The following is a 23,084-nucleotide window of genomic DNA, read 5'->3' as shown; positions in this document are numbered from 1 at the left end:
TCACACTTTTTACACGATACGCTAGGACTCAGGGGGGGGGGGGGGCAGGGTTGAGAAACAACCATAGCACCAGTGTCTGCTGCATCATGTTCGTAGTACTAGTATATGGTGAGGTTCGAACTCAAAACCTCGGTCATACCGGGATCGTCGCCCTACCAACAACCAAAACACCAAAGCATGCTACATTCTGTTAGTACAAGCAAGTTTACATTGAAGGGGATCTACAGTACCATATTCATCGTATTCATTGAATTGTGTTGAAACACTCACATAACACTCGGCTGTGCAATCCATGTAAACACTATTCTATAGCATTCCTGTTTTTTCGGCTGCCTCATTTTCATAACAAATACCAAAGTTTTACAAACCGTTCGTATTCTTGTAAGCTGGATTCGTTAACTTCTTTGAGTTGCAAATATTTCGCTTCAGTGTTCGACATTTCGGTTTTACAATCCTCCAACTCGCTTTGCAATGACCTAAAAAAGGAAAATCGAAATAAGCTGCTTATTCTGTATGTCATGTGGTATGAAGTTGATTCTGCGTCTCGCTATAACGGAAACATATTTCGCCAACAATGACATCATAAGTTTAAAAAAAATTACTCTTACATTCGGAGTCAGTGTTTTCTTACAAGGGCTAGGTGATGCCGTTTCATAAACATTTATTTGTGTCTTTTGCTGTGACTTTTATTAAAGTTCTTTTTTAATTGTAGGGCTATTTGAAGAATTTTTTGTATCCATTTCAGTATCCATGTCGCCAGAATGCTACGTGCTAAAAGATAATGTATTTCTCCAATATTATGGCTATAGATCAGGGGTTCTTATACCTTTTTTACCGCGGACCTCTACAAATTTTTTTTGGCTTCGCGTGGACCACGATAGGCAATAATTTTCAAAAAATGACGTCATAAATTGACGTCACATTACAAATAAACTTCATAAATCTGTTGATTTCGTTCAAAAAACTGTGAAAGTGAAATGAAGTTTTAATACAGTCAGTGCAAAACCGTTTGGTTTCTAATTAAACTGCTTTCTTTGAAAAAGGATTACTTTTTAAATAAACTCTAATATTTTAATTAGGCCTTCATGGACCCCCTAAAACTAACTCATGGACCCCAGTTTAAGAACCCCTGCTATAGATTACGGACGTCGAGTTTGGGTGCTTAGGGAGCTCCGATCACCCCTAACAGAAACTTGTGGTTCTCAGCCCCCAAAAACAATGGTAAATCTTCCTGAAAATAATAACGTATATTTCGTTTGATGCGTGCCATTTGAGGCTTTGACAGTTGGTCAAATTCAGCAAAATACCTGCCTAGCAAATCTAAAAGCTTGTGGAGTTTATACAAACATTACCAGTTGATCATATAATAAAAAAACGCTGTTTGTTGAAAACAAAGCCGTTTGGACCAAGTTAAAAATATCTTACCACACCCAAGTATGCACTTATATTTCCGGCGGGCATTTATTGACGTTATATATAACGGAAGATTTTGAGCACCCTTGCGAAAAAGAACCAATGGCCTGGATAACATGCGGCATCACGATTTTAATCAATTACAAATACCGTAATCACCATTGTTTGTAACCGACCCGGTTTCAATTTGGTTCTCAGCGCGTTTCACAATACAGTAGTTCCTATACAAAACTACCAGTGTGCTAATTCACAGCTGCTTATCAAAAAGCATCTGGTGTGAGAAAGGGTAATTGCGACAACGATATGTAAGGCTATCTTTGGTCGCTTATTGCAACAAGTGTTATCCGAAATTCCATTTGTTAAAGTTATGTTAAATTGGTTGCAGATATCTAGGGTTTATTTATTCATTAAATGCTAGCAGGTCAAACTTTTTTGGAATCTTAAATCTTTACTTTGTCATGAAACATGTTATATCATTTATATCGGAGTTTTATACGGATGGTCAAAGCTTATACAAAATTAAAATTAGTTTATGCAAGTTAGACGAGTAAAATTGAATCAGTGCCTTCTCATTATGTTGAAAATGAATAAAAAGATATTCGAAAATTTCAAAATGCTACCTACTTCTGTATAGGCTTTGATATTCATTCTACATTTAACTACAAACTCCAACCATTATCTTAAGATTGATTCGAAACGTTCACAAAATGAAACCTACTCCTGTACAGACTTTAAAATTCTTAATAAGACGAGTAATTCGCTTTCGTAAATTCAATATTAACACATGAATGCAGAAGGTGTTGCATTTTATTGTAATGGACAAACATTCTTACCTTTTGGTGCTTTCACAATTGGCGTTAGCAATCTTCAGCTGGTTAGTTTCTTCAGTCAATCGCGTGTTTTCCTCTTTAAGTTGGTCTCTGTAAAATTAACGCGGGTTCTCATGAAATACGTGCTGTACAATGAGTCAGTGAAAGATACACACACATGTTATAGCCCAGTCGTTCTCAAAGTTATTTTTTCATACTCCTCCCTTACAAGCCCAAACACTGTCAATTTCTCTCCAGAAAAAAACACAAAGTATTCAACCTTTTTTATTTATTAGTTCAATGTACCCTGCTGACAGAAAATCAAACCTACAGAAGAGAGTCGACAAAGTTAAAAAAAATTGTAAAACTGCAATACACACAATCACACATCTGTGCCAAAAGCTAAGACTTGTTACAAATTTTGGATGCGCTAATCGTCTGAAAGTTAAGTTTGCGCACAGACCAAGTTTTGATTTTCTACCTATGTAAAAATGCATGCTTTTGTGTGTATTTCTTAAATGGCTGTAACTGTGAAGAAAAATAACTTTAGTTTTTATCCATTTTTCCTCCCCAAATCCACCCTGGAACAAGTTTCCTCCAACAATTTAAAATTACTCCCTAAGAGAGCCAAGATGCCATCGGCAACGATAAAAAATAATGCCTTTTTGTAAAGTGTGCGGAAAAAAGTAAAACAAATTTTTAATTTTTTGATCCCTTTGAGAACCCCAGCTAGATTCCAGCCCTTCTAAAGCTGCTTTTTGGCCAACGATTAACGCTTAAGTAACAATAGTAGCAAAAACTTACCTTTCGTTTTTCAGGGCTGCCATTAATGAGCCAAGTTGAAGCACTTTGTTGTTCGTGTCGTTGACTCGTTGCATTTGGCTGGAGACTGAATTCTGCAAGGCCTGAAGAAATAACATGAAATCCTAAAAAACTATGTTCTAACAAAGTATAAATTTACCAGACTTTTGTAGTACGTTATCCGGTCTGCTGTTAGACACCAATGTTGAGGTTAAGAACTAATATTATAGGCAGGGTTACCATTCGGCAAGAACCAAAAATAAAAACGCATGCTCTGTGATGACGTATAGCCTACTAATGATTTAATGCAAGGTTTGACAATATTAATTCTTCTAGCGAAATTCTAAGGTTTGGGAATTTCAAAAAGCAAATGTTTCGAATAATAGCTTATAATTGGATAATTCGTACTTAGCGTTAATATTAGTAGTTACAAAAGTAAAACAACTAAGTAGATAACACAAAAATGGACAAAAAATAAACACATTTATATATAAGCACATCAATATTTAATAAGACACTGCGACCAAAGCTAAGCTCAAATCGTAGAAATAAGCACGGAATGATAACCCCGCTTTATGGTGTTGAGCTTTTCAAACATAATGACCAACCGCAAATTTTTCGCCGTAGTCTTTCAAGGAGTTGGTCACAGATTCTTTCAGTAGTTTTGCCAGGTTTTGCGAATGCCCGTCCAACACCAGGTTAGCTCGATCTAGCCTGTCTTGCAGGGAAGCATTCTGGCACCGCAGCTTGTCTGTCAGGCCTGTGGGACAAAACAGAGAATAGTTTTTTTTGCTAAAACAGAGAAAAAGCATCACTTATAAAAGGTGGGACGCAATTGTTATCATTCTGAGTTTCTATAGTCGGAGTATTAATTAGCACCTTCAGGTGTTATAAGTGATGCTTTAAATTACTTCTCAGTTACATTAACTGAAGATGATACAAGTTCGAATCGAAACGTCTTTTATTCAAGATGATGTTGATCTACTCGACCTTTTTGGCATTGCAAGCCTATGGAACAAAAATAATGTAAGGCCTAAAGGACAAAAAATAATTGAAAAAAAGATGATATAAGTTTGTAATAAAACGTCTATATCAAGATGATGTCGTTTTACTCGACTTCTTTGGCTTTGAAATTCATTATCAAGCTACAAAAATTGTTTGTCCATCCTGTTGCGTAAGTCTAAACCAGTGTTTCTCATACAAATAGTCGCGACCCAACATTGGGTGGTAGTTTGATTTGTTGGGTCGCGGATTAAAGTAGCTTTTATAAGGTTAGATTTATTGATATTTGTTCTGAGAATTTTGGAGCATAATGGTTGGAGGTGGTAGAAAAACGCAGTAAGAATTACGTTCTGAGAACGATTACTACAAAATTCGGACATAAAGCAATAGAAAGACATAGATCATATTAATTAAATTCTTACTTGTTAGTGCTAGTTTTCTATGTTTTGTTCTCTTACTAAAAGTTCAGTAAAGGTTGGGTTGCAAAAGATTCGCTGTTCTACCTGCGCTTTAGATTTCGGTCACCGCGGAAAAAAGTTGAGAATCACTGGTTTAAACTAGCGAGCCATAAAATTATACCACTTGAAAACACATAGAAATCTGTTCTGCTTGATGAATAATTCGTGGTATAGATGACTCCAGTTATTATTTTTAGTCACTTAGGTCGAATTTAGGATTTTGAATTTAAAAAAAAAAAAAAAAAATTCCATTATATGCAATAAAGCTTATGTATAAAGACACAGACATAAGTTTACTTATAATAAGACATACACTTATGCATTGCTGGAACTAAAATATGTCAAACAAACTTACTTTGAAGAGCATTAACTTGACTGGAAACATCATCCCCGTGTTTTTCAATCTCCTCATTTAATTGTTCTGAAAAATAAATTCAAAAATAGAATATAAAGCAGCTTAACAAAATTCGAGTTAACCTGACACAAAAAGTTAACATGGTAATTTGTAAGTTAACATGGTAGTGAAAGTTAACATGCTACTTTTAAAGTCAACATTGTATTTTATAAGTTAACATGGTACTTTTAAAGTTAACGTGGTACTTAAGTTAACATTGTATAAATATCAGAAAGTGCAAACTGATAAATTACCGAGCACTTTGTTTGCTTGTTGCAACGCTTCGATTCTTGAGTTGGCCGCTTTTAAGTCGGTTTCAAGGCTTGCTGATTTCACACGGTCTCTTTCTATCACCTAAAAGTTCAATGTATTAATAATACTAGGAATACAAATACAGCAGAATATCCTAATTCATTTGAGTTGATATTATTTTGAAAAATAAATGGACATTTTACAAGCACAGCAAAAAAGTTGTAGCAACAGATATATTATAATTTGTTTTTTCACCTGTTTGCAAGTATTTAATTGTGATCTGCAGCGTTTCAGTTCTTGTTCGTCACTAGATTCTTTTTTCTTCTCCTTTGATTCCTGCCAATAAACAAATGAAAAATGAATTATTTTTTATCCAAAAACAGAACAAAAATATGAGTTAATGAACAAACTTGAGTTGGTGAGCCTTATTATTAAATAAAATTCTTGGATAATTATTTAGAACTACTTTAACCAAAAACAACTGTAAGGTTTTCGAAACCGCTTTTCATTTCAAAAGCATTGTCAAACTTTAGGGAAACAAGCCTTTTTTCTATTATATCTTGTAATTTCATAAAAAAAAAAAAATTTTAAATGTTAATTTTGACACAAATTATATTATTACTACTTCAGCAAAAGAGAATTTTAAGTTTACAAAAAAAAATGAAATTTATAATTTGCACCAATTTACTAATATGTTAAATTAAAGATGTTCGAAATAAAACATTCACAACATATTATAAAATGTTCAGTTCACCGGTCAACCTTATCTTACCTTGGAAATAAGGAATTCATTTTTCTTTTGCAAGGCGGCCAAGCTTTTTTCAGAAGTTTTAAATTCCCGTTCAACCGAGGATTTTTCTTTGGTGAGTAGCGTGACTCGACCCTCGAGCCGCGCAATTTCGAGTTGACAATTCATCAGGTCACGCTCGCGGTCGGTAGATTGCTGCAGTAGCTGACGAATCTTGAATTGCAATTAATTGTAGAAACGTTTTTACTTGTGCCGTATTTGGAATAGTTTTGTTCCACTTTGCGATGCACTTATCGATCAGAATTTTTTTGTTAATAATTTATTTGCTTGAAAAACAGTGTCAAGATATTTGTTTTAAGTTGGAGGAATTAGAATGACGTTACAAAGTTAGAAACACTTGTTTTTCTCCAAGAACTCGTCCGCAAATATAAAGCTAAAATTCTGTTGAATTGTGCTCAAATATTAACCAACTTTTTTGATTATTACCATGGTCAAAGAAAAAATAAAATAAAATTATAAAATGTAAAGGTAATGCTTTCAGTGGTTGTATTTTCACTTGTCCAAAATTAGCTTCATTGTAAAACTTGGGACAAAATAACTAGGAAGAATTGAAAGCACGTCACATGAAATAAACAACAACAGTGGTATCAAAAAAATTTTCATAGACGAACAAGCAAAAAAAATAATGTATGTTTTTATATGTACCCATTTATCAAGTTGTTATGAATACTGTTGGATCCTTCTTTGTTGATATGTACTAATATGACTCTTACCTCTCTTTCTAACGATTGCTTCTCTTTGTTGGGCAAAGCGGGAGACGCTTTTGGATGTTTGGGTTCTTTTTTGTCACCCTAAATGAAAAACAAGCTCACTAATGCCACTGTTGCAAACAAGTCATTTTAAAAAATTGACTTAAGTCCCAGCCAAGGTATTTGTAAAATAACTTAATCCAAGTCCAAGTCGTAAAAAATATAATGTTAACTGATAAACTTGTTCGTAATGAGAAACAATTAAGTAAAAGATACCATAAACGCAAAATATAGCCTAATGAAAAAACTTCATTTCAACCATTTAAAGGTGATTTGTATAAAAAAACTTATTGAAGTCAAGTCATTTGCTCAAAAGACTTTTTTGAGAAATATAAACTTAAGTGTACTCAAGTCAAGTCATTGAATTAAAAGTCATTACAATAATTCTAAATAAATTAAATTTTTAACTTCAATAAAATTCAACAGACAAACCTCTCGCTTTAGGGAAGATGAGCCATTAAAATTTAACTTCTTCTTGCCTCCCGACGCCAACGGGGCAGGTTCGGCAAAGTTGCTTGCGCCACCATCAGTTTGTTGTTCGTCGGTGAAACGATTTGTGTAGTTTTCGAATTTCAAAACACCAGTGCTCTTGTCGCTGTTCAACAAAGTGTAATGACCAGGGGGAGGGGCACAACCTTAAGTAAAATAATAAATTGTTTCCTCTTATAGCGTGCAATGCATATGTAATCTCATTTGCACGGGTGCAGAAGAATTATAAAGTATTATCAAAATAAATTCCTTATAAAAGTTGTTACATCACAGAATTTGTAACTTTCAAATCAAAGTATGTGTGATGTTATTCTTATACAGGTTCTGAATTCAGAATGTATTTTCTGCAATTTCTTAGTATAGACACAACTGTATTTAAATTATTAATGAAATGTTTGATAAAGTATGTTACTCTTGAATTAAATGCAAAAAAACAAAATATTTTTTCATTTATTTAAACACTATACCTCCATTTTCATTGAACCTTTTCAAAGGTGCTTTTGGAAAAGACATAGTATATCCTTTTTGTAGCAGTTATTATGGCATAAAATTATCCTTCCAATAGGATAAAATCAATAAAATGAACCTAAATCTTTAAAACAAGTCAACTTGGACCCTAAACGATAAACAACCTTGCAACTGACGCATTGGTTTTGGTTTTGCATTTGAATATCAAATGATCAAACCGCAATTGTCCTCTTTTTTGCAAAATGGTTAATAAAATGTCAATAGCCTCGAGCTACGAGTGACACCAAACAGGTAAGAGTTAACGACAACAGCGTATCTTTAAAGTTGCTTGTGTGTTGTGTGTATACCGGTGCCTAAGTTATTTATACACAATTAGACATACAGAACAAGCATTAAAGAATAAATTGGCAATAAGATACTGATTTGTAAAATCTAGAAATCAAATTCAAAAATTTGTTTATTCAAGATATTTTAAATTCCCGGGAGATTACATCAACCAGTGTGATTCGTTGATTGTCAAATTTAAAATTTTAGATTAATTGGGATAGAAAATTATATAGATAGAAAACGCTTGTGAAATCATTTATAAACCAAACATTAATCTATTTAATATATCGTTTATCGTAAATATAAAAGCACAACTTTTTTACTTTTAGTCTTGTCACTGTAATGCAGTGGTTCCCAACCTTTTTGTTGTCGCGACCCCTTTTCTAGTTTTCGAAACTTACGAGACCCCTCAATTTTTAATTAATGATACATTGACCTAAGTAAATTAGAGTCACCTTTAAATTGGTAAAACGATCACATTTCTCGACCGATTGTTGTAAATTTGTTTTTTTGGTTAAACTATAAGGATCAACGAAAAAAGTATATGTACTAGCTTATAAAGTTACGGTTTAAGCGTGCAATCGCCGCATTAAGATGTTTATTCGTTAACACTATTTGACTAAACTTTAGTTTAATCGTTAATGTGATGTAATAATTATTATTGTGATGTAATAAATATGGTTCTTGTCACAACGGTTAATAGTTTTTTGCTTGTGATTTCTGTTTAATGAGTCTGAAGATAAACAACGTGCAATATAAACGATTGCAACTTGAATTATAGGTTTAAGTTTTCACTTAAAGTTCTTTAGTAAACTTAAGTGTGTACCTTTGATTGATACCGGGAACTCAATACCAAGCCTACATTGTTAAAATAAAATTCTATCTCGCAATTTTCTTCCTGGCAGCTCCCTGTTTGAACTTTGAACATTTACTATCATTACAAGTTTCCACCCCGGCCCGTTAATTTTTTGAAGCTAATTAATTCGCATTCTAGCAATAGTGATTTTTATTTCTGATTGTCGTCTTCGCGACCCCCAGAAAAAAGGCAAACGACCCGCCCGGCACTTTTACTACCGCTGCTCTATAATAAGATGCTATAAATTCACTGATTTACTAAAATACTTTCTAATTAACTAAACTATCCGAACTTGTAATTGACAAAGCCATTAATCTGGTGGACTCAAAAAGCTATTTTAGTGTCAGCTGCTTGTTACGGCTAGATTTCTTATTTCAGGAATAACTTGCATTATTTCACAGCTTAAATTTAAAATTAAAATAATTCTTTGACTCAACATCTTTTGGGGTTCAAACTAAAAAAATGGCGTTTGGTTGTCTGACAATTAAGCAAATAGTATTTAACTACTTTTTATGTAAAAAAAAAAAATTCACTGGATTTTATAACTTAAGTCATCATAACTCGTTTATTGAAATGTTAGAAAATAAATCAGCCCTACATAGAAAGAGAGGGCAACTCGAGAAAAATCATCAAAATTGAAGTTTTAAAGTGTAATTTCACAAAACCCACATAGTGGTTTGCAGTAGAGCGCCTTATCACTTTTACAAGTACACATCAACATAAAAAATGTCGGGACAGCGCAAGCAAAGGAACCAAAAGGCGTACAATGCTACAGCGATCAGTGAGAAGATTAAAACAAGATTTTAACTTGACGAGATTTTGTTCGAGCACAAAATACATGGATGTTTTGCAGAATATAGCACTCGCTCAGTAGAAACAACATTATGTTGAAATAGTAATCATTTTAAATGTGTTTGTCTTTCTTCACATGTTTCCATTACCGTACCCACCTCCGCCACGGTTACCCCCACGTCCACCAAAACCACCTCGACCCCCCATTGGGCCCCCACGGTTGTTGTTGTTACCCCGGCCCCCACGGAAGCCACCCCCTCGGTTATTGTTGAACCCTCCGCCGCCACCGCGTCCCTGGAAACCGCCACCGCCACCACCACCACCGCGGCCACCAAATCCACCCCTTCCTCGGTTGTTATTGAACCCACCACCGTTTCCACCCCGGCCCATGTTGAAACCACCCCTCATGCCGCCCCCAAAGTCACCTGGACCACCTCCACGGCCCCCACCGAAACCACCACCACGGCCTCCGCCCATTCTAAAGCCATCTGCGCTATCGAACTCTTCGGAACACATGCTCGGGTCAAAGTTCTGGACAGGGCCCTTTGGTGGGATGTCTTGGAGAAGCTCAAGGATAAGGACAACGCACGATGAGATGACCTCGGGGGTTCCGGACACCATGCAAAGTCGGTCAGTGGAACCAGGGCATCTGTCGCGTTGCACAGTGATCTGAGCACCGGTTTTATCTCTCAGTTCCTTAATTTTGAATCCTCCGGTTCCGATGATGCCTCCGGCCTGGCTCTGATGGACAAGAAGCTTGATGTTCATCTGTCCGGGACCGCGACCCCCTCTTCGGTCCGAGTTGCCATAAATAATCGGAACAATATCGAGCAGAAGGCTGCCACAATTTTCGATGGTTGTACCGATGTGAAGGACTCTCTCCTTGGTCTGCGCGTCGGGAATGTGGATTTGCGCTTTGTACTTTGTGCGAAATTCCTTGATTACACTTCCTCCTTTTCCGATAATGCCGCCGGCACTTTTGGACGGAATCAGGCACCGCATGTCGACATTTTCACCAGAATTTCCTCTTGCCCGCTTGGTGGGGCTGTTGTAGTCATCATCGTTGTTATCGAGGGGTCGTTTGAAGTTTTGCTGCTGCTGTTGTTGTTGGGGGGGTGGTTGGTTGAAATCGCCTCCCCCTGGTGGAATTTGAACTGAATTGTTGTTGCCGGAATTGTCGTAGGCGCTGTAGTCTTCCGCGAATGACATTTTTATTTCTGTTTGTAACTAACCCTAAAAAATGAAGAGAAAAAAATGGTATAAATATTTTTTAAATTGTAAGTTTAGTTTCAGTCTAAAGTTTAGAAATGTTTTTATTGATAAAAAAAGCTAATACAGATCTTGGCGCTGATCTAGAATTCTACCACATTTTAGTCTAGGTTTTTCATTGCTAACATTTTTTGAGTTATTTTAATTCTTCCTTGCAATTTCAATTTTGACAACTCGTTTCGTTAAGATCTTTATAAAGCTATTTGTATATTTTAGAAATGAAGTTTTTGGAATATTGAAAAAAAATTATTAACTTGTAAATCAAATTAAATTAAGTAACCAAAGTGCAGTTTGCCATAAAATAAACGCAAAAAGCATAATATTATTAAAGTTGATAAAGTGACACCAAATGAATCAAATCTACGCTGAAATCATGTTAAAAGCTCATCTTTAAACTTATTTGATTCATGTTAACAAGATAACAAAGTAATAAAACTCAAATATTACCACAGAATAGCTAAAACAAAAGAACACACTAGAAACTAACTATTACTAAAGGCTTAACCTAAGAAAACTTATTTCAAAATCATCAACACAAAAATAAGCTAACCGAACTAAAAATTACAAACCAATTACAACTAAAAAAAATTATATTATTCGCATCTAATTAAATTTAAACGATTAGTATAAAAAACAAGGCCACCAAACTAATCCATCAAAACGAAAATAAAATGCAAATCGTACTTCAAAATAAAAACCAGGCAATTACAAACCAAAAAGTCACGAGAAACTAAATTGTTCGCATTTAATCAAATCTAAACGATGACTGCAAATTAAAAAAAGGACATAACGCCTTATTATTTCTAAACAAAAATGAAATGCAAAGCGAACTGAACCAGTTCAACCGCACGCCAGAAAACAATTTTAATTCTGCCATTGCAAAGCAAAGTGAATCTAAACGTCGCTGTTTGTTGCAAGCGAAGTTCTCTCACGCAGAGCTCGTGTTGTCCGGATGTCTGCAAATTACAGGGCCCGTACGCGAATGCCTTACCTCTTTAACAAATCGCAATCGTTACCAGCAACTATTAATTAAATATATTTGGCATTAATTCAAATAATTTTAAAATATCGCGCTTTAATTTTGTTGAAAACGTGGCTTTTCGATATTTTTTTATATTAAATTACTCCAAAACGGCCTTGTAATTATTAATCTTTCACGAGCTCTCGTGAAAAACAAAGTATCACGAGAAACGTCAATTTGGAATTATAAACAAATCCGCGATTTTTTAAATTCAGTTATTTTATTTTTACAAAACCCACCTGCTTCTTGTCAAGTTGTTTCATCATGTAAAAATGTAATTACTTCGCTTTGCATGCTTTCAAGTGTTGAAGAGGTTATTTTCCACTTGGCGGAATAATCCATGTTTCTTTCGTGAAACGCCACAATGCTTTCACATAACATCTATTTGCGTACATTAGTTTAATTTAGTCGAAATTGAATTGATATTAGATTTACTCGCATTGAAACACGACTGTGCTTAAATGATCAAAAGTCGATTTATTTAAATGGATAAAATATCAAAATATAGTTTGCCACTATAGAAAAATCGTCCCAGCTGAGTTGATAACATAATACGCCTTTTTTATCTCGAAACATCTCGGATATGAAAGAACAGCGGACGGCGTTAAAATAAAAAAACTGGAAGGCATTAAATCCAGTGGCTAATTGTGTCTGAAGTAAACTATTTGACACAGAATGTGTTTTTCCGCTCTAGTATTGCTATCAGCACGTTTTTTTAACATTAGGCTATATAAATGACTTTTGGGGTTGGGCTCGCCTAAAGGCGACGGCGTTTTACAAACAAGCATGTGCACTGCAAATGAGTTTTTTTACATTTGGCTCTGCAATTAAAGGAGGGATTCTTGACTATCGGTAATAAATGTGCACGCCATTTCTTATAGTGGGTAAAAGTGAGTTTTTCCTAAATCCAAATGCGTTGCTAATGAATTACGTCTTCGAAAAAAATAGGGATGTCCAGATACTTCGTACAGTATTGTATATTGATACCAAATAATTCTTTTACCGGTACCATGGTAAAATAAACAAAATTGTTGGGATTCAAAAACATGTTTGTTGTTCAGATAATTTATCCAAAATTTGGGTCAGCGCTAAAAAACTTAGTTGCGTTAAGTAAGATCGAAAACGACAGCTGAAATGTACAATTAACTGTTATCGTAACGGCACCGAAACCACCATAGTATCGGACGAGTACGGAATACAACCACTTGGCATTATATATCGGCTCGGCTCCGATAATATTGGAAATCTCTACTGTATTTGGAAACGTATTAAACTTGTGTAGGCTACAATAGTTAAACTTGAAATATTGGTGAATTCCAGCAAGATGTAATATATGGTTATTGGTTAAGGATAAATGCCCGTAAGAAAAGGTATCACGTGTTTTATCCAAATGTATTGGCTTGCCATAATAATACCGAAGCGAATTTCAAATGCAAGTACGTTCGACGCGTAGTCTCGTACAGCCCTCAACGTAACAAGAGCAGAAATAAAAAAACGTTGATTTCGGCTGTTTTGTAATTGGCAGCGTTGGACGTTTCTGGAACGATATGCTACGAGATGTAAAATACGATGGAAGCTATTATCTGCTTTTGTAAAGGCAATTTAGGCTAGGATTTTTTATGAAGAATTGCAGAGAAACATTAATTAGGCGGTAGCTATTAAAGGTTAAATAGGCAATGGTAAATAGGGGGATGTTATTAAAAAGTTGGCCAAATATGCACTTTATATAAACGAGCTAGTGACCAGTTGCGTTACAAATAGTCAACGATATGCCAAAGATAAGACGCGTTAAGCTCAGGACGCTGTTACCTAAGACAGGTGTACTTCGGTTCATCGTGTGAATGCCGAAAACGTTATTTATCGTGGTAAGATCAAGGTTTGGCTTTGGCGACGACTAATACATTTTAAGAAGAAATTTTTTAGGTTTTTAGAAAAATAAAATGTTTAAGGTTGTTGGGCAAAAGTTATGAAGTACAATCACCACCTTTAGTTAACCTACACGTTTTGATGATTTTTTTTTTAAATTACTGCATCAGGTGGAAATCACTACACATTGTACAGTGGACTTTGGTGGTATAACCAAAAGATAACCCTTGGGCTCATGAATTGGATCCAGTGGAAGCTCATAACATGCAAAACTGTGTAATTTAATCTTCCATTAGCACAATCAAAGACGTTTAAACTTAAAACGATTTGCAATTGGGAAAATGGGTAAGCTTAAAAAGTAATTAACAGGCTTTTGAAATTGCAATGTATGATGTGTTTTTACACTAGCCAATTAATATACTTACCATCAGAGTTGTTTTTAAATAAAGACCAAAAACATCAGGTAAGCATGAGAGAGTTACTTCAGGTAAGTGTACACTTTTACGACTTAATATAGAAAAGCTTTGCACCAACTACACATTTGATATAGATTTTCATAGTTTTAGTTAAAGAGGCTTGTGAAATCTTTTCCAATACAAACTTAAATTCTACACCTATATAATGTGAGTGAAATTTTTGACCATTTCAGTTGAATGAAAAACTTTTTTATATATAAGAAAATATACTCTAACAGGATTTGCGTATAAGCATGACAGACCATTGCTTGGTAGAAGGCTTTAAATATTTAAATTATAGAAAATATGGTAAAAGTAATAAATGTAGGTAGAAATTGCTGTTTCACATCCGTCCGATATTATCAAATCTGGGCCCGGATAACATTAACAAAAGCTGTTTTTCAAATAAGAAGTCATACAATTTTTCCATGTTATTAGTTTCTGTGAAAATCTACTCAACCATTAAAACTCGATAATTTAGTTAAGTACATTTAACTGATTTGTTGTAAATTGATATTTTTATGTGCAAAGTCAATTTATTAACAAAGCCTATGTAAATCCATTAAAAACCAAGTTTATATTTAAGCGTTACTACATACTTGATGTGCTATGTCCTTGTTACGAAAAATAATACATTATTTAAAGTCACTTTTGGTTTTAAATCACAATCAAACAGTTCAATTTTTATACTGCTATAAGTTAGAAAGATGGCCCAAAATTAAATTTTATCTCTAATGTTAACTTATTAACAAAGCCTAAATAAATACATTAAAAACCAAGTTTATTTTTAAGTATACATCCTTGTACTATATCATTGTTATGTAGAATAATTAACTGGCTTGGAATCCTAGACAACCCAGGGGATTTAAATTCATTTTGTTTTTAAAGTCTAACTACAATTACACAGTGCAATTTTTATACTGCTACAAGTTACAGAAGTGGGGTTAGCTGTGTACTGTTATTGAGATTTTTAAATATTTGTTTTGAAAATGCCTTTAAGATGGAAATGGTAGGGTGGCCAACATTGTAGCAGTATAAAAAAGCAAGAGAAGTAAGTAGGCTGGGCTGGTTTTTGGTATAAACTGGCAGCTATGAGAATATGGCTGGCATAAATCAGACTGGACATTGCATTTACACAACACATTAATTAGTACCATAAGGAATCAGCAGGTTTCAAGTATATTTTAAAAGAAGCACAACATTATAACCTTGGATAGTACTTTGCCAATGGCATTGGCACACAAAGTGAGGTAATTTGACAGAGCCCAAATTTCGGGAAATTAATAGTTGTATAGATGACGTGTATATTACAAGAACAAGGGTATTGCAGGAGTGTTGGAAAATGGCGAGAAAACAGGGCAAAAGAAACATGTTTGAACAGTCACCACTACTTCAATATGAACATTGTATATCTGGAACTGTGATAAAATCTCTTACAAATATAAAGTCACAGTGAAGAAGAGTTTAAAAGGAATTGCGCATCACGATTTAAAATCTCGTGCCCCCATTCCTAAAATTCCCCCTATTAAAACCTCGATTGGAAAACGTGCCCCTACTACCTCTGTTAAAACCACCTCTAGCCCCTCTGGATCTCTGTTCATAACCACCCCTGTTCCCCCTAAATGAGCCCATGTTATTAAAACCATTCCCATTAAAATTGCGGTTAGCATTAAATGCAGGATCATAGTTTTCTACCCTCCCTTTGGGCGGCGAGCCTTGTAACATTTCTAAAATCAGAACGAAACATGAAGAAATGACTTCGGGCTTGCCGGTAACAGAGCAAACACGATCGGTCGAGCCTCCGATACAATCTGGTTGCACTCGTATGACAGCGCCAGTTTTTTCACGTAATTCGTTTATGGTGAAGCCCTTGGAGCCAATGATACTGCCAACCTGGCTCTTGTGTATGAGCAGTTTCAGGGTCATTTTATCGGCAGCGTCTGGCAAATTTGGATCGGCCAAACTCGGTAAAATCCTTAAAACAATTTCACCCAACTTTTCAAGGTTGCTGCAAACTTTTAGGACCCGTTCGTGAGAGTCGGCGTCGGGAAGCTGGATTTGTGCCTTAAATGTCTCCCTCATATCCTTAATATTGCTCCCCCCCTTGCCTATAATGCTGCCAGCACATTTAGCAGGGACAAGGCATCTCATTTCGATTTCGGTTTTCTTGGAACGTTTTGTGGGGCTTGTGGCATCGTCAACTTGGCCAGTGCAGGTAAATGAGCGTTTTGTGCTCGGCTGTGCGGCCACTTTGGGCTCAAGGTCATTGCTACTGGTGGAGAAGGGCTCACCGGGTGGCGCACTATTTTTAGGCTCTTCAGTGATTTCGCTCATGGCCAATATGCTGTGTACAGGACTGTGGGTGAAGCAAAAAGTTATGGGGTTACATACACGCCTAAATATGGTAAAACACTCGAAATTCTTGTATGAAAAAACTACTGGCTTGACAAAAACATAGAAAGGTGAATTAAATACGGTTTTGGGCAAATTATGGTAACAAATTGTTTTTAATAAGGAAAGGGTGCTGGTTTACAATCCTACCACATTTTAGTCCGGGGTTCATATTGCTAACAATATTTGGGTTAGGGTGCGAGTTAGTGTTTAGGTGGGACAACCATTGTTATTATATTAACTCTAACATATTTCCCCTTCCTTGCAATTTCAACTTTGACAACTCGTATTGTGTGTGTTAAAATAAATGTGGTAGGATTCTTGAACAGCAAAGTATTATGGGTTGATAAAGGGCATATGCAAATGGTGGAATTTGGATTAAAACAGCGAAAAATATTATATAGTGTTTACAAAGATGGTCGACTAGGAAGCAATTGCCAATTGTTGGCTGTCTGTAAGTTACATACGCTTTTTAAATAAATACAACTATCTTACCATTTAAATACCTTTTCGTCTTTACTGGGGATGAAATTCTGGTTTGATTTCTTCAAATTTCAACCGACATCATCGAGTAATCGACGTAGAAAATCTCTTGAAAGCCGTCAAAACAAAAACAAGCACCGACCATTGAACGTTCGTTTTCAAGATGGCGTCGCATTTTCACGAACAGATGTTTCGTGGTCACGTGACTTCGTGATAACTTTGCGTCACAAGAACTAAAACGCCGTTATTTCTTTATAGAGTTGCAATGAAGCCGATTTTTTATTGTTTTAGCATTTCTTGCGGCTGGGAATTATTTTTTCACAGTTACTTGAGTCTGTGGCAAAAAAAATCAATTTTTAAAAGACTTTACACTTAAATTAATCCATTTGCGCTGCTGCTGCAGCGACATCTAGCGTATAAATATTTCTTTTTTTTTACACACGTTATTTTTATGCACAGTTGCGTACGGGAAATTTGTAACTACCTCGTTTTATATTTTTTGTGGAAACCTTGCACCGAATTAACGAAATAGAAGGGTTGGGTGATTCGGGGCATTTCTGACGTATTCATATACGTACTAATACCAAGACTTTGGTGGAACGCCAATAAAGTGCAAGTTTCAATCAAGACTAATGTTTTAGGCGCATTTTAAGAGGTTAAAAACACAAAAACATATGTAGACATTTTATTGATGGGACATATTATCTTATTTCACCAAAAATACACAAATAGACATATTTTCACTGCCTTACAATTAAATGTAGCCTAGTCTGCGCTACATTGGTTGCAATATTTTGACATGGAATTTAGGCATAGTCGGCGCAAGAGATTTTCAACAAAGGACATGCAAATCCCCAAAATATCACTCGATTCTAAGAACTGGGATGATTTATTTTAAGATGCTTGAAAAAACGTTTTAAAATGCAGGCAGCAAAATGTAAATGCCTTATTGGCAACAAAATTAGGAGAGGCTTTGATATTCTTACTACGTGGAACTACAACCTCCAACCATTATGCTCTAAGGTTAGTTGTTCTTTGACACATTGGGCTTAATGTGTATTGTATTTGTTTTGAATACCAATTTATTATCGAATATAGCCTACAATTGATATCCACTTAATTGGGTACAATTACATATATTTAAATGTAAAAATTACAACTTTTAGCGAAACCTCTTCGTTTCTGTGTGCTTTTAAACATTATGAAAATTAAAAACAGTTAATTTCCTGTTATATCGAAAACACGTTTGTCGTTTGAGAATAAAGGGAAATATCTGCTAAACGATTTTCTAGTAAATTTTCACGCATTTGTTTAAATGTAGTTGGAACGAGACACACCCTAATTACTATTTATAGAAGACCATTAAACGAGCGAATTTAACAGGCTGTTTTGCTTTTCATGTTGATAGTTTCCCTAAACTTTCTCGGAAATATTGGGTCGGATAGGATGTAGCCATCCGCAACACTTCATTAAGTTATCAAATTTACGCTACACCCACATTTCAGCAATTCTATGAATGCTTAAACTTGGCTTCTCAACCATGAACCTTTACCTCCCTGGGGGGTACGGGACAACGAGAATATATCCTTTTATTTAGTTTTTAAGGTTTCCATTATGAATTAAGAGACATCTTTTTTGCGAATAGGGGGGGACCAAAAATTGTTGATAGCCCATGCCAAAGGGCTAGCCTAGACTACTCATCAAATGTTTAGAATAGGGGTTCTCAAACTGGGGCATGTGGACAAGTTTTAGGGAATTCATGAAGGTCTAAATGAAATCTTTTTGTATAATATTAAAAAAAAGGTTTAACTGGTAGAAACACTTTGGTGCCTTTTCAACTTTATTTGAACTGCATTTCAGTTTCACATTTGTTGTAACCTGCAACTTCAAGGTTTCTTAAGTCTATTAGTTTTATGACGTCATCTCTAGGAATTTCATGTCGACTGTAGTCCACGCGAACATTTTAACACCGAGCACTAAATACATATTTGCAAAACCAACGCAATTTAGCTGTTTAGTGAAATATTTGTTTCCGTATTCTGTATCCTACACGCAGTTGTTTTCCTTTTAGCATTAGCAGTCACATTAAAAAAAATCTTGCGCGCTATCAATGTTTGTATGTGGTAAGTTTTCAAATCAATGTTTATTTGCGGTAAGTTCATCAATGTTTAATTGTGGTATGTTTACCGATGTCTCTTGAAACTCAACCACGATACGCTTGTATTTGCCCGGTGAACCCTTATTTTATTCAGGCTGAAAAACATCAATTATAAGGAAACGTTGGTTGCAAGCCGCATTTCTCTATTCTGTCAGCTTTAAATCACTTTTATTGTTATGCTAACCAGGCGAAGCAGTGTTTTTACGTCAATTTTAAAATACAACTTGTCTACAGTATTAGCTCTCGTTTTTCAGTGTTATTTTAAAATTAAATCTGTTCAAATAGTCGGGAGTATACTCATTTTACGCTCCCGGTTCTAAAAGTATGAGACAAAAGGATACTTTAGCTCGGCTTTGGTGTGAGAGATTAGCCAGGTATGCCTGGCAGTCTGCCTTAATGTATCTACGCTGATTATGCACCGAAAAAAACACGTTTTCTTGATTGGGAATGCCTGTTTAAAACGCAGCAGTACGCAGCAAACATAAAAAAAGCGAGAATATGACAATGAAGAATTCGTGAATGTTAACATTTTTTCTCTTTTAGGACATTTTGTTTGCGACGAATGGTGAAAGTTACGCTGGGCGATTACAATAAACAGGAACTTAAGCCACATTTGATTCTTAATCAACAATTCACACACAGTAGGACATGTAATTAATAATTAAAAAAGGTAGCAACGAAAAATTAGCTTTGAGCTTTGAAGGCTAACGAGATTTAATGTGTAACCAACTTATTTGGACAACGTCAGCAAAATAATATTTCAAGAATCGCACCTTGGTAAGAACTTAGACTGCAATTGAGAGATTAGTAAAACAAAAAGTCGCAACATGTATATATGACATTAATTGAAGATATGTGAAAACAACATAAAAGTTTCTTAAAAGCTTGTTTCGATACAACACGTTTAGGCAAGGAATGGAAACATACACGATTACACACATTTCGGTAACACAGATTGTCAATCACACCTGTTATTTCATTTTTAAATCATCATTTCATCATCAAACTGGCATAAATAGTCATCCCAAAGGCGTAAACTTTGATCGCAAGGGCACACACGCTTCATTTCACTAAGTAACATATTTAATCGTTTCTTAACGCTTAATACAACAATTCATAAAATAATACATTAAAAAGATTACTGAGTAACTGTAGAAAAAAGAACACACAAATTACACCTGATAAACGAAGACAGCTAGCTGCTACGATGACCACTGGAGTGTGCCGGCGTGCGTTTCCTCACGCCGTCTTTCAGGTCGTAGTCGGACCAGCCATCGCTCAGTTCACTTAAAGAATCAGCAGCTTCTTCCTTTTTTGGGCCGGACGCCAATCGCATCCATCGCTTGAATCTCGGAAAGCGCATTTGGAATTTCCAAATCGAGAAGCCGATGTAGGAAAGAAGAACAAAGACCCAAAACGAAACGACGTACTTTGGAAAGGGAATGGACAAAACATCACTGCCAAACTTGACAACAATCAGTAGCTCTGTTATTATGATGGCAAGAAGAATCCAGGCCTGTTGTCCCAGTTGCTTGGCCACACCTCCACAGTAGTCGTACGACTCTCTGACAGCCACTGCACCCCAACAGCAGTAAAGTACCAATCGTCCCAGAACGAACGGGTGATCGGGGGGAACCCAAAGGACAAATTTTAGGTAAAACGTGTTGAGCTCCGCTACAAGAAAGGCAGCCGTCAGGAAAGATATGAAAAGCCAGCGAAACAAGTTCTCAGTAGGTTTCCAGCGAAATTGCACCCAGCTGTAGGGACTGAACTGGCTAACGATTCTTCTCATTTTGCCTTTGTACGACGGTATTTTCCACAACCCATGCCATTTATACTCCTTTACTGACAAATGTCGCAGGCACTTAATGCCAAAGTAGATGCCCAATCCGTTGCACAGAGCAAAGTCAAGAATCCAGTGATCCCACCAACACTCGGAAAAGTTGGGCAGCTGATGTTCGAAGGTGTATTCAAGCAGCTCAAACACTATGCTTATCGTGTTGGTCAACCAAACATCCCTGATTATCAGGGCTTTAAAGAACCAGCCGAAAAAATGAGCCAAAACGAATCCCTCCATTTTGTCCATGAAATTATGCAAAGGGCCGTCTGGGTGGCCAGGGTCCCACAAGGTACACACACCCCCATAGGCCTTAAAACTCAACGGCTGGTTTAGATTGGGGTCTACGTATGAAAGCATGTACTTTGCGTTTGGAAGTGATTGGAAAAGTAGGAAGACCAAGCCAAGCTCGTACAAAACACTGATGCAAAGCAAAAGACGCCAAAAAGCTGGGTGTGGACGAATAAACGGCCCATCCTTGGCCTGAGTAATTCCAAAAGCGAGAAATACGAACACAGCAGCCACCAGGCCTCTTTTGGTGTTGTAAAGGTTGTCATTGATTTGCTCTTCCAAAAATACAACATAAATCAAGGCAAGCGTTCCTAGGATTAACACTGATACTGTATGAGCTCGCCAAAAGAATGTATTCGTTCCATCGTCGTAAACAAGGCTTTCAGATTCTCTTCTGGTTTTTCTGTTACTTGACATTTCTTTTCTAATGGATACGCTGGAACTTTGGTGATCGTGCATCTTTTAGTTTAAAGGCAAAACACATGGAGACTATTTTTCCTGTTTCTGATAAGACAAACCAAAGTTATATCCTATAAAATCAATAAATGACATATATAACCAATCATATCTTTAGAATTAAAACTAGTAGAAATTTTCTAATATATAGGAGTGTACTAGTTTTTTATTAAAATATTCTAGCTTAAAAAATTATTTATGAATTAAATGCTATCTAAATAATTCTATAATAACTGGCAGTGTTTCATTTTGAAATGACCCAAGTCATTGATGTTAAGTCATTTATAACAAATAGCAAGTCAAGTCACAGTCCAAGTAATTACTTTATTTAGCAAGTCAATTTTAATTAACAGCATTGTGATCAAAAATGAACATTAAATGCCAAAAATTAGTTAACAGGTTCCGTTATAAACAATATTGTGCACAGCAAACGCAAAATACAAAACAAATAAGTAAAAATTTACTACATTTAATAATATTGGAAAATTATTCATTTAAAGCACCTTAACATATAGCAGGTATTTGTGGAAATGACTTAAGTCTAAGTTAAGTCATTTATCTGTATGACTTAACTTTAAGTGAAGTCATTTGTCTTAACGACTAAAGTCTAAGTTAAATCATTTGTCTAAATGACTTAAGTCAAGCCATTTTGCTCAAAAAAAAAAACTTAAGTCAAGTCATTGAAAAACAGTGACTTAAGTTCACTTTAATTAAAGTCAACATCATAACAACACTAATAACTGACATACCTTTTATAACTTATTTAAAGTGAAAAGTCATCCACAAAGTTGAGCACATTATAATGTAAATACTGTAACAATTAAAAGAGATTAGAAGTATAAACCTGGTACAAAATTACCAAACTGTGAGCTGGGTGCTCATCACCATTGGCTATTTACACTTTTATCATTTCCCACTTTTAGCACTGCGCTGCAAAACAACGTCCCACCGATAGCGCGAAAGTAATTAACGAGCTATGGTCTGGCAACTACAACTTGCATGCACGCGATCAACAGCCCAAAGAAGAAGGGAACAGAAATACTGCGGAAGCCATCAATAGCGCACGCAGCACCATCCCGCCTAAACAACACATTTCCAAAAAGTACGGCACCACTATATTCAAACAGAGCCGAAACGTTTTCACCAGACGAAATTTCAGAGAATTACGTGTACATTTTACAACAGGTTACTATTCGGGAATTTCCCGGTATTATTTTTGCGTGAGTTTTTTTAACTGTA

The 23,084-nt window shown here is 35.6% G+C and overlaps 4 protein-coding genes across 4 annotated transcripts; all 4 read right to left on the bottom strand.

Moving 5' to 3' along the window:
- Nucleotides 1-180: 180 nt before the first annotated feature.
- LOC146134824 (uncharacterized) lies at nucleotides 181-7,688 on the bottom strand. Its single transcript, XM_083395664.1, has 12 exons — nucleotides 7,643-7,688; nucleotides 7,119-7,321; nucleotides 6,651-6,728; nucleotides 5,902-6,090; nucleotides 5,385-5,465; nucleotides 5,132-5,231; nucleotides 4,839-4,904; nucleotides 3,632-3,783; nucleotides 3,027-3,127; nucleotides 2,247-2,333; nucleotides 369-476; nucleotides 181-187 (listed from the first exon to the last, which is right to left on the bottom strand). Exons 1-12 carry the CDS (start codon nucleotides 7,686-7,688, stop codon nucleotides 181-183), a joined length of 1,218 nt encoding a protein of 405 aa, XP_083251790.1.
- A 1,682-nt stretch (nucleotides 7,689-9,370) lies between these two features.
- Nucleotides 9,371-17,252, bottom strand: LOC146134823 (heterogeneous nuclear ribonucleoprotein K-like). Its single transcript, XM_083395133.1, has 3 exons — nucleotides 17,127-17,252; nucleotides 12,148-12,289; nucleotides 9,371-10,851 (listed from the first exon to the last, which is right to left on the bottom strand). Exon 3 carries the CDS (start codon nucleotides 10,825-10,827, stop codon nucleotides 9,751-9,753), a length of 1,077 nt encoding a protein of 358 aa, XP_083251259.1. The 5' UTR covers nucleotides 10,828-10,851; nucleotides 12,148-12,289; nucleotides 17,127-17,252; the 3' UTR covers nucleotides 9,371-9,750.
- On the bottom strand, nucleotides 12,304-17,258 carry LOC146134822 (heterogeneous nuclear ribonucleoprotein K-like). Its single transcript, XM_083395134.1, has 2 exons — nucleotides 17,116-17,258; nucleotides 12,304-16,585 (listed from the first exon to the last, which is right to left on the bottom strand). Exon 2 carries the CDS (start codon nucleotides 16,561-16,563, stop codon nucleotides 15,718-15,720), a length of 846 nt encoding a protein of 281 aa, XP_083251260.1. The 5' UTR covers nucleotides 16,564-16,585; nucleotides 17,116-17,258; the 3' UTR covers nucleotides 12,304-15,717.
- Nucleotides 17,259-19,707: 2,449 nt separating this feature from the next.
- On the bottom strand, nucleotides 19,708-21,908 carry LOC146134821 (phosphatidylserine synthase 2-like). The gene has a single exon (XM_083395359.1). It carries the CDS (start codon nucleotides 21,846-21,848, stop codon nucleotides 20,457-20,459), a length of 1,392 nt encoding a protein of 463 aa, XP_083251485.1. The 5' UTR covers nucleotides 21,849-21,908; the 3' UTR covers nucleotides 19,708-20,456.
- Nucleotides 21,909-23,084: the final 1,176 nt, after the last annotated feature.

This window comes from Ascidiella aspersa, chromosome 8, assembly GCF_963924565.1.
Source record: "Ascidiella aspersa chromosome 8, kaAscAspe10.2, whole genome shotgun sequence".
Taxonomy (NCBI): Eukaryota; Metazoa; Chordata; class Ascidiacea; order Phlebobranchia; family Ascidiidae; genus Ascidiella; species Ascidiella aspersa.
This window is presented reverse-complemented; position numbering and strand designations above follow the sequence as displayed.

Excerpts from the sequence above, each read along its gene's own strand:
- LOC146134824 (XM_083395664.1), bottom strand. The coding sequence starts at position 7,688 with ATGTCTTTTCCAAAAGCACCTTTGAAAAGGTTCAATGAAAATGGAG. Across the intron at positions 6,729-7,118 it reads CATCTTCCCTAAAGCGAGAG|GGTGACAAAAAAGAACCCAA; the intron begins GTTTGTCTGTTG and ends TTTTTCATTTAG. Across the intron at positions 3,784-4,838 it reads TCAAGTTAATGCTCTTCAAA|GCCTGACAGACAAGCTGCGG; the intron begins GTAAGTTTGTTT and ends TTTGTCCCACAG.
- LOC146134822 (XM_083395134.1), bottom strand. The coding sequence starts at position 16,563 with ATGAGCGAAATCACTGAAGAGCCTAAAAATAGTGCGCCACCCGGTGAG.
- LOC146134823 (XM_083395133.1), bottom strand. The coding sequence starts at position 10,827 with ATGTCATTCGCGGAAGACTACAGCGCCTACGACAATTCCGGCAACAAC.
- LOC146134821 (XM_083395359.1), bottom strand. The coding sequence starts at position 21,848 with ATGCACGATCACCAAAGTTCCAGCGTATCCATTAGAAAAGAAATGTCA.